The sequence below is a fragment of the Gavialis gangeticus genome, unplaced genomic scaffold, assembly GCF_001723915.1.
Source record: "Gavialis gangeticus isolate Ggan-Ray unplaced genomic scaffold, GavGan_comp1, whole genome shotgun sequence".
NCBI classification, from domain to species: domain Eukaryota; kingdom Metazoa; phylum Chordata; order Crocodylia; family Gavialidae; genus Gavialis; species Gavialis gangeticus.
This window is the reverse complement of record NW_017729034.1, coordinates 28,123,094-28,134,327: the sequence shown is the minus strand read 5'-3', so window position 1 is coordinate 28,134,327 and position 11,234 is coordinate 28,123,094. Positions and strand designations below refer to the sequence as shown.

Here is an 11,234-nt window from a genome sequence, read left to right as displayed (position 1 = left end):
TTGTGGCTGATGAAGCCACTGACCCTCAAGATAACTATGGGCTGCACATTTTATTCATACCTGGGAGCTGGATAGACCAAGACCTGCCTATTTTTCAAACAGAGCCAGTCCACCTTGTATCTGTCAATTTTTCTACCACGACTTAGACTGTAGTGAAGGCAGTTGTCAACTACAGCTTAGAATTTAACAAGATCTCAGCATTTCCATCTCACAATGCCACGCATATGTGCAAGGCTCTCTCTGATGTACCCCATGGAATGATGCCCAAGGCGGTTCACGTCACCTGCAATGCGCACATTCTGTCTTTAGTAAGTGACATCTGGTACACACAGTTCCCTGCTGACAGCCTGGTGTCCTCCTTTAAGAAAGCCTTCAAGTACCATCCTGTAAACTCCAGTACAGGGAGTCCCTTACCAATTAAAGTGGGGAGCCACATGTGACTGCGCCACTGCCACCAGAGCCTGAGCTCACAAGGTGGAATTTATGGCTCAGCACTGCCCACTACCATGCCAAGCATATGCAGTACTACCAGCAGTTTGTGTGTGAGAAGCTGGAAATCAAACCTGGCATACATTGCTTGCTTAAGCTATGAGATCTCTTGGAACAGGGAGACATTCAAGATCAAGTGAAGTTTGTGGCAGTAATGCCATCTGGTTCATGCAACTCCTAATGTGGTTTGCAACCTAGCAGGCTTTGATCCACCATGCATACAATAAGCTGATGGATTTGTAAGATGGATCAAAAATAAGGCATCACAAGAACTGTCAAGCTGTCATTATAAAAACCAGTGGAGAAGGGACCTGTTCCAGGCAATAGCTGTGAAGCTGAACAAGTACTACAGGTACGACCCATCACTGCCACCACAATTCAGACAACCAGCTGCCTCCTTTTTTTACTGCTGTTTGCATTTTGGACCCCAATCAGATGCCTGTTCCGTTTTGTGACTCTCAGCTACTGAAGTCAACCTTTGGATGGGGAAAAAGAATGTGACAAGGAACATACCGCTTGCATGAACTTTGTCAAAGAGTGCCAGATGCCTGTGCCTCTGTTTTGGGACTCTATTTGTGACTGGTTTCCACATCTGTATGCCCTGGCAAAATGCTGCCTGACCATTCCAACCAACTCAGTGGATGGTGAGCGTGTGATCTCAGACGTGTTAATCCTGCAGAGACAGAGGATGTCTACAGCAACTGCCGGTAGATGCTGTATGCTAGCATTTAACAGCTAGACTGCCCGTCTCATGGTTAGCATTGAGTATTGCTAAACTCCTTTTTATAACATCATTAATAAAGTATGACAATGGTATTAGTTACAATTCAGTGTGTATAGCTTTAATTTCATAAGACATTTCCGTTTAGAGTTTAATTGGAAGTTTAGATTGCTTAATAATGGGTCAATTAATGGTTCCCGCAGGCTTAACCAGGGTAATTATGCAGTGGTTTCAGGTCATCTGTCAAATCTGCGGCAAGGGGAGGGACTGCTGGGGCCCCTCGACCAGAGGTGCAAGGGGGCCCCTGCCATGATAATCCCACAAAAGTGGGGGCCAGTGCTGCAATCAGCCCATGAAATCGCCCATTTGCTACCTGCGTTTGGGTAGGTCCCTCCTTATTAGTGTTCACAATGCACCTCTGATACTGGACTAAGGGTCTTTCTTCACATATGTTAGGGTTATGGTGTATTGAATAGGTCAGCCATCTACCATACTCCACAGAATGTGAGGGGAGAGGGAAATGGTACCTGAAATAAGTTAGGGCAGTGGACTATTATGGGTCTTTGCGGCGTCTTTCTTATTTAGCGTAACACTCAACTTTGTCAGCACATTTTGGATATGTTTTATTTTCAAGTCAAATATACACAGTAGTACACAGAACTGTTATGTTGTGAACTAGTCATGTTGTGTTATAACCTGAAATGTGTGTCCAAGTAAATTTTTCTTGTATAATAGTAATATTACATGCTAAACTGACAGACTAATATTAAGAGAGCAAGTGCACTCTAAAAAAAACCCAGGAAATTGGCAAGTTTTCATTCACACTTATATACTATTTTTTATTCAGTCGGAAAGTATTCATCACTTGCCTTGTTCTTAAAGATTAGAAAAGGGCGGACAAGCAGCAGCCATCTCGATAGCTGCATGCCATGCACAGTGTCTTCAGGAGTGCTTCTTGTCCAGTGAAACAAATGGCTTCCTTACTTAACAGACGCATCCCAATTTCTCACAAAGGTATGCAAGATATGCAAGAAAATATAGTAATTCTATACTACCATGCAGCCCCTAATCAAAAGCAAGACAAAAATTCTACATATAACATAGTGCAAAGCTGAGTACACATAGCTGCAACTAAAGACTATTAAAAGTAAGCAGAGGCGAGCAGAAAAATATTTATGTGAATACTCACTGCGTCAATTCAAGCGTAGCCTTCCGAGAGAAGGTCCAAGCAGTCCTCTCTGTTTTATCTTTTGGGATGTCATTTTTATCCTCATATGCCAAGAAATAAAGCGAGAACTTCATTGTAGGAAAGTCAAATTTTTGAAGCAATCTAGAAAGAAATAATATGACAGAAATCATTACTGATGAGTTTTTAAAAGAAGCAACTAAACTACAGTTCAGTTAAAAAAAAAAGTAAATGCTTCTCCCTAAGATCCCTTCTACAGTTACTGCTACATGTTTCTTTATTCTTCTCACTCATACCTTAAAAATGGCCGAGTTTTGAAGTATGGCATACAAATATTCTTGACAGCACCTCACATCCTTAAACCACATGAGAAGAATCAACTAGCTTGTTAAAACCAAGTTAAGAACACCTTAAAATTAGCAACTGTATAAACACCAGTAGACAATCTGTAGTCTACGTCTAGTATTCAATGCCCTCTGTACACATTTCAATGCCTTGTGCATATGTGTCCCTAAGTTTACCTCTCAAGACTCTCAGTAAAGACTGATAGAAGAATTTATTTTCAAACTAAAACTAACCTATGGAACTGACAGCCACAAGATATCATTGATAGTAGCATTTATTAGAAGTAAAAATAGAATTGTGGATTTAGATTAATTAAAAATTTCACATTTTCAGTAGCTAGACAAAAGTATGGAAGGGATATAAAACCTTTATGGATCATAGCATAAGAAATACCTGTAGTTAAATACCTGTAGTTAGTAAAACCTTCCCACAATCTAATCTAATTTTTATTTCTTTACTAACAGCTGCAGGAATCTGTATACTTTCCTCAGTTGTATTTGATATTAGCTACTATTGGATGCACCGAACTGCATTAAAGAGAATACTGTATTTTCTCACATACAACATGCCCTGAAATAAGATATATACCTTGTTTCTGAAAGGCAGAATGAAAGAAAAAAAGATCTTTTCTTGTAGTAAGTAACTGAGTAGCAGCAGTTTGGGAGCAGTGCCTGATCCATGGGGAGCAGAACAATGGCAAGTCCAATTATTTTTGTTTTTACCCAGCAAAAGCTTAAGCTTAGAAACTATTGTTACCATATTTCCATTCCAACAGCTGGCTTTTGATAAAAAATGGTCCATGTTGTATGCAAGAAAATACAGAAGGCCAATCTAATATTGTATTAGACTGGACAAATTAATTCAGGACAGGTCCAGCAGTGGATATTAAACATGACAGTTAGGATGACAAATCTCCAGATTATGATTTTCTAAACTTCTGAATACTGGAAGATGTAAGGGAAGACGAGCAGCAAACATCAATCTAGAAAGGTCCTGCATATATTTTCTTCTCTTTAGTATCCACTCTGCCACTAGGAAATGGAACTTGTAGTCTAATCCAACATGACACTTCTTATGCTCTTACACATTTTCTGTTGTAACCCATTTCACACCACATAACAAATATTTTTTTTTACATAAAATCCAATCCAGAAACATTAATTCACTGCTAATTTCTAAATTATGCCCACTGCTTCTGAAGCCCTTCATTTATGCATAAATATTTCCTTTATCAATTTTAGAGGAGCCCTTTTTACATGTCAAAGTGTTAAAATCTACCAGAGCTTTGTTTTAAAGTCTTTAAGGTTCTTGAAATGAATACTAGCTCAAACAAAGTGGATGCAAGCAAAGTTTCTGTCAGGGACTCAACTCCCAATAGCCTTCTCCAAAGCAGCAGGCTTGACTGACTACCAGCTCTTAGCATCTCAGAATATAGGAAGACAAAAACACAGAGCAGCCCTAGAAGTCATTTAGTAGTCTTCAGAGAGCATCTTATTGTTTTATCCTATAATTAAGGCAGAGTTCTGTGATTACAGCGAGACTAAATTGCCAAGAAAATGTTCGCAGATTTCACAATTTAAATGTGATTACTTAACTGCCTTGTCAGAGAAGTGAAAGCAAGCAAGCATATAATCAGTCAGCTTTGGCAATTACTGTAGCTAACAACAAAAAGCCCTGCAACAATTTACTGTTTGTCCAGTGTAACATTCCATTTAAAACTGTTTTAATTTCACTGTGTGCCACTTAAATTTTAAGTCATCTCCCTGCATGACAGTTGATGATGAAATACCTAGTAACCAGCTTTAAATGCCAAGGTTTGTGATTCTTGAAAAACAGATTGAAAAAAAGGTTGAAAACCACTGGTTCTCAACCTTTATGGGGTCAGGGCATCCCTTGTTTGGCTCAAGGCATCCCTCAGAAAATACCAGCTCTTAGTTTTCACTTATTTTTTTACTTCAAAAAGTAGAGCAATTCTTTTGTTGCAAAAAAATTCAGAAACACCACAACAGGTGAGAATGCTTCTAACACTATGGATTCCTATTTGAAATCTGTGGGTTTATCTTGAGAATCATGTTTGTGCACTGAAATGTGCTAGCACTGAGCAGCACCCAACACCCTTGAAAGGATCTCGTAGCATCCTAGTTGAGAATCACCGATCTAAACCAAAACATTTTATCCTTTTTAATTTTTACTCACGTCATTCCAAGAATTCTTGTGTAAAAATCCAGTGACTTTGTAGGATCTTTTATTCTTAACATGGTTTGCTGCATCAGAAAGTCCTACGGAAAAATTATACTTGTTTTACATTTATCCATAATTCACATTAAGCAAGATGACAAATAAAGTACAGGAGGTTGACTTTTTATTGGAAATAATTTAGAAGGATACTGTTAAAAGTAGTTGAGCCAAAAGTTATAGAGTCATATACAGTACACAAAATGATAGTTTATTACCTTAAAACACTAACAGGGCTCACATAGTTAATGAATAATATACTGGAAAAAATGATTGGTGCTACATATAAATTGTTTTTCCCTTACTAATGGTAAATATGCCACAGTTTGTTTTTATTGTTTAACATTTTCATTAAAAAAAAGCAAGTTAGATGACGGCTGGATGAGCTATGCCTGGGCTGGATGAGCTGCGCCTGGTTGAAGGCCAGATGGTAGTTCTGATCCAGTGCACAGGGCCAGTGCATCGGGCACCATCTGGCCATACGAGGGATGAGGAGCAGCCTGACCTGAGCCTGATCCTATAGGGGAGAGAGAAAGGGGGCTTCACCTGGCCCCAGGGAGGGAGTCAGGGGGAGAGGAACTTGACTCAGGCCCAGGAGGGCAAAGTGGCATAGCCTGGCCCCAACCCACACCCAGAGAAGAGGGGGCATAGCCTGGCCTCAACCCAACCCCGAAGGAGAAGGGGCCATGACCTGGCTCCATTTGGGCTTATGGGGCTTGAAGGTTGGGAATTTGGCAAGGGGAAGGTGGCTATATTAATGGCCACCACTCCCCCGCTGTCGAATTTCTTGACCCATGGGCAGCCCCACAGACCAGATGCAATGGCTTCATGGGTCACATTTGGCCCATGGGCCAAAGGTTAAGCACGTCTGAGCTTAACCATGCCACATGCATTTCCATTCCTTTACTCAGTAGAGCTTCATATGGACCTGTTTGGGTTAGAAACTGTCCTAGATTTTGCCCCTTCATCCTCTTGGTAAGCTGGATATACATAAGGAGGGCCAGTATTTTTAATCATCTTCATAACAGGGTTGGGTATTTGATCCATCAAATAAAATTTGGTCAACCAACTGGTCAAATGTCAGTCAAAAATTGTAAAAAATTGCCAATACAATCAAATAATACACAGAAAAAGCACAATTTTTGCATTAAGAATGTGTCAAAAAAAATTTTAAAAAAAATCATACTTCTGTGGAGTCTGGTGCAGGTGTCCCAGACATGCTCCAAAGGGGGCATGGGGGGCTGTGCTAATTAAGAGTGCCCCAAGCCTCATGTGGGTCAGCATCCACACATTGAAAAAATGGCGGTGTGGCACTCTGAACTAAAGCTTGTTGGATGAGTTTTAATTTAAAGCACCCCACCGCCATTTTTCAGTTCAGGGACGCTGATATACGTGATGTTGGAGTCTGCCGGAGCACAGTAATTTCCACACTCTGGCAGACTCAACATGCAGGAATTCCAGCACGTTGGAGCAGACTCCCTGCATACGTATAGGAGCCCTGCGAGACTGAAGCCAGGAAGAAGGCAGGGTAGAGGGGCACTAGCTAAGTCATATCTAGAGAAAGCAAAAGCTTTTGTCAACTGGAATTCACTCTAGTCTACTGGTTCTCAACCTTTTTTGCACCAGGACCCATTTATAAACATCGATGTCCAGTCCCAACCCAGTGTCTATTGCTCCCAACCAGCTGCCACTCACCCCCAGGCATCAGCCCCTCAGTGTGTGGGGCAGGGGGGCCCCAGGCAGCCCCTGGCAAGCAAGAGCTCTGCCAGTCTGCAAGGGAAAAGCCCTGGTTTCCCACGCTTTTCTCCTTTAAAGGAGAATCCATTTTTAAAGTGTGTTACCATCCCTCACACATATTCTCACAACCTGCTTTTGTGTTCCAACCCACGGGCTGAGAAACGCTGATCTAGGAAATGCAATGAAAGGCCAGCAGAAAGCAGTGTGCAAAGTTAAGTGATCTGAACGCCAAAGGGGGGAAAGAGGGAAAAGAGTCAAGCCGACTATTGGGGAAAAATAATGGGCAGTCCCCTAGGGTCTTGCCCTAACACACGCTTGGTAAATACAACTCTGCACCCAGCCTAGCTTCCCTAGTATTGCACCGGCCTCTCCGCGAGGCCCCGGGGAGGTGGCTCTGTGGTCTGTGAGCATTGGGCCAGCTCCCCTTCCCCGCAGCCCGGGGCGGAGAGAGAGGGGCAGCCACCCCGCCCGCGCCCAATGCACTGACTGCGCGCTTGGCCCCTTCTCACCTTGGTGCTGGGATCCGGGTCGGAGCAGGCACTGTAAGCTGCTTCATCGGGGAGGCCCCGGGGCTCCGGCGCCTCGGACATGTTGGAAGCGCGGCGCGGAAAGCGAGAGACCCCGGCCTGCGCCTTGCCCAAGGAAACAGCCCCAGCGCCGGCCGCTGCAGAGACGCAGAACGCGTCGGAACCAATCGTCTCCGACTATGCAAATGAGGTCGCGCCTGGGTGATTCAGAGTTCCAGGGGCAGGACCAGTCCTCCACTGCGGCCCCTCCCATTGTGCAATGTTAAGCCGCGGGCTCAGTATGCGCGTATATTTTAATGCATACTTTTCAATGAGAGATTTCCAAATCAAAAAAGATCTAAACTCCAGTGTCTTACGTTTCCATCTGTGCATTACAAAAAAAACGCAAAAAATTATCTTTCCGGGGTGCAGGTTGTAGCCCTGTCGGTCTAAGGACGTAGACAGACAAGATTCTTTGCGTGAATCTGTTATCTTTTATTAGACCAACTTGGTCTGTCATGATCTTTACAAAACATGCCGTTTCGAGATCACTCATTCTGCTTGGCATACAAGCACAATAATTCTGCAAACATTTACTCGTATGCTTAAGTGCCATTGATTGCTATAGGACTACTTCCAGTGGTCCTAAAGCATTTGCAGTTTAGCCGATATCAGGGAGTGCAAGAAATCACAAGTTATACATTGCCCATTACATATATGATAAATTAATCTGTGTTTAACTTTCTCCTAAAAGAGGATCACACAAGTGTTGGAAACCCTCAGCCACTGTGTAATACCTGGCTTGGGTAAAGCAGCAAACTTGGGGACAGTCCTGGATGCTCCGCAGAGGGCTCTTTTTAGTAGCTCTTAAGTTGGCAACTGGGCTCCAACTGATTTGCCTGTACATTTGCAAATACCGTACAGGCAAATCACGTTGAGTCAGTCCTGAGGCCTCTGTCACCACTGGGCAACCTTAAATGCTCAGCAGCCTTGGAACTGACTTGACTTGCCTGTATTTGTAAATGGTAAAACCACAAGAGGCCCAGTTGCCAATGATTTCAAGTGCAGGTCCTGATCTAGATTCTGCCTGATACTGATGTGGGACCAGCGCTCCATTTTCAGGAATAAAGTTCCATTTCAGGAAGTGCTCTGGGTCACCAAGACATAGATAGATAGCCCTGAAGTTGAGGGCTGTCCTGGAAAGTCCAGTTTTAGTTCTCATGTGTTACATTGGGTATGTTTTCATGTGTTAAATCTACTTCTCCTGGCTGACTTTTGGATTTGTCTTATTCTCACATTTTATCAGTACCTGTGTACTATAGCTTCTCACGACAGTGAATACTGTTTTGCATTGATTTAAAGAGTGGTGATAGAGAATAGCAGCTTTGACTGCCTCGTAATCTTGTGCTTTCTTTCAGGTCAAGGCCCTGTAGGCTGCTTGGGCCTTACCCACCACCAAGGCTCCCAACTGGCCAACCCAGTATCCTTTGTCGAGGCCCATGATAACTGCATGACACTCGAAGTCCTCGATGTATGCCTCCGAGTTGTCTTCAGATGTCATCTTGGGCATTTTACAGGCCAACAAGCTGTGTCGCATCCAATCTTGGTGCCGCTCCAATATACGTTGCTGTGAACCCAAAATCTGCGTCAGGGCCTGCAGGTTCTGCCCCAGTAGGTCTGCCGGAGCCATCTCGGCAGGTTGCATGCCAGCTGGGTGGCCCCTGAGGTTCCTGGCCAATGCACCACTCTGTGACTGCCGGGCTTCGAATAGCCGCTCTTGGTCGGCCTTCGCTCTGTTGTTAGACGTCGAACGCCTTATAGACTCGTGTTGTTGCCCAAGTCGATGTCTTCTCCTCCGGTCGCCAACCCCGTTCTCCTCTGCCACGACTTGTTGTTCCTTCGGTAGTCAGGGTTGGTCGTCAAGTGTACTCAGTGGCCCAGGGTTCGCCCAGCGGTCATTCACAGGGCTCCGCCATCCCTACACCCCGGCCTCACGCCGCCTTCGGTGCATCACCCATCCGTTGGTATCGTCCCCTCTGTGGGGTAATGCCTTCCAACTTTGCCTGTAGGTGCCCGTGGCCTGTAGCCATGTTCCCCCGTAAGGGCCCGCCTATTGGCCCTCCTCACCTTCACCCCTTTCTTCAGGGGAAAATGTACAAAAAGAAAGGTAAACCTGCCAAGGCTTCTCTTCTTCCTCGCTCCCCGGGGTACACGCCCCCTTTCCCTATGCCCCTTTGTCTGGGGTAACTAAATAAATGTACCAACAAAATACTGAATAACAGGACACTCCCTGCACTCTTATTAGCCTTCCCAGGACTCTCCCTGGGGTTTTTCCTCTGGTACACTCTGGACCAGTCACCTCCAGCATTACTGTCTCCTGCCCATCACTCCATCTGGGACTGGCGGCGATGCCCGCCCTGACTGAACCCCCTCAGGGCTCTCCCAGGGTCTTCTCGCCCTGGCACGGCTTCCTCCGTGCCCTGTTGTCTGGGCACTCCCACCTGTGGTCTGTGTTGCTCCCGGGCGCCACTCCAGCCATGTCTCCGGCCAGCATGCCTGCTGCTCCCTCGTTGTCCTGTGCGAGCTCCTGTCTGGGTGCTTTACCTCGCGCCATCAGCGTCCGCCCTGGCTTGCCAGGCTCCATGGATCTTGTGGGGAGGGTTCCTCTCATTGCCGGTGGCAGTTGCAGCTCCTTGCCCGTGCTGGCCACCATTTTTAACTCCGCCGGCCGGCATCTGACACTGATATCATCGGCCAGCCGTAATTGGATAAAAAGCCGGCTGACGAGCTGCACGGGCTCTTCCTTCTGCCCCTTGTGTGCTGCGTCTCGAGCTGCCAGCAGGTATTTCCCTTTACTATGTCTCCTGGGACACACCGTATAATGCATTGGGCTTAAATGTGTCCTGGGGGGATGAACCAAGCCCCAGTGTCACGGTGGGCCGGGGTGGCTATTGACTACAAAAACAGGCGGGATTCTTGGCGATGGAGTACTGAGCCTCTTGGCACGGTTTCTTAAACAAGGTAGGTTTATTTGACTTACGCTTTTTAGGCGCAGGCATAGTGATTCTTCAGTTACAGTGGTGCGATGGCACGAACAAACAACAACACAGGGGTCCGTTGGTCCACAGGGTTCTTGAGCCAAGCCCTTGCTATCTAACCCGGAGGCTAGGGGCGGCTGCCTGGCTCAATAGTCCTAGGACTGGTCAACGGCTCATAAAAGGGATGAACTAACACACAGTAAACAAAACTGTAACCCGTTGAGGATAGCGAGACGTGACGCCAATCAGATGGTTGGAGATAGCCGTGGAGATAGCCGGAGTTGAGCCAAAGTGTGCGGAGTTGAGCCAAGCCGTGGTCAAGAATCGAAGCTAAGGTCGGTTAAACGTCAGGTAAGTAGGAAGCTGGAGACAGCGGGAACTGTCGCAGGCTGAAGTCGAAGTCAAAATCAAAACAGTTCATAAACCGGAGAATCGACGTCGTGAATGAACAGTATAATCGAGGGTGAAGACGCAGCAAGACAGCTAGAGTCCTCACAGGAGGAGACCGACAGGCCGGGAAGAGATACTGAGACCAGGCACCGTCCTCAGTTCAAGCGGATCTCCCCCCGAGGGAGGGGCTCCTTAACCTTATATAACAATTTGGTGGCCAATTAGAATGTGTCCCTCAAAGAACTTTCTAGCCGAATGACATCATGCTCTTAGCTGACTGAGCATGTGTGAGCCTGAACTCTCTGCTGTTACCACGCAGGCGCAGGGCTGAAAAGTAGGTCAACCTGACTGACAGCTCTTGGGGTTGCCCAGGGGACACAGGCTGGGTAAGTCCAATGGAAAATTCCATGAGCCTGTCTTGCGCATGTCAGTTCCAGTTCTCTCTCTCTCACTCTCTTTCTTCCTGCATTGGCAGCATACAATCAAAACTTTACTTCAACAAAATGCTGTAGAAAAAACTGGAGTAATACCAATGGGTGGATCTAGAATTTTGAAAAGCGGAGTACAGATGTTGATGTTCATCACCA

General features: G+C 45.4%; 1 protein-coding gene across 1 annotated transcript in view; it reads right to left on the bottom strand.

The window, feature by feature from the left end:
- Positions 1-7,361, bottom strand: part of GLO1 (glyoxalase I) — a 19,506-nt gene extending 12,145 nt beyond the window's left edge. The window contains exons 1-3 of the mRNA XM_019527331.1: positions 7,223-7,361; positions 4,938-5,020; positions 2,400-2,540 (exon numbers count right to left, since the gene is read on the bottom strand). Of these exons, the coding sequence (XP_019382876.1) occupies positions 2,400-2,540; positions 4,938-5,020; positions 7,223-7,303 (305 nt within the window). The 5' untranslated portion in view covers positions 7,304-7,361. The remainder of the gene's footprint in view (positions 1-2,399; positions 2,541-4,937; positions 5,021-7,222) is intronic.
- Positions 7,362-11,234: the final 3,873 nt, after the last annotated feature.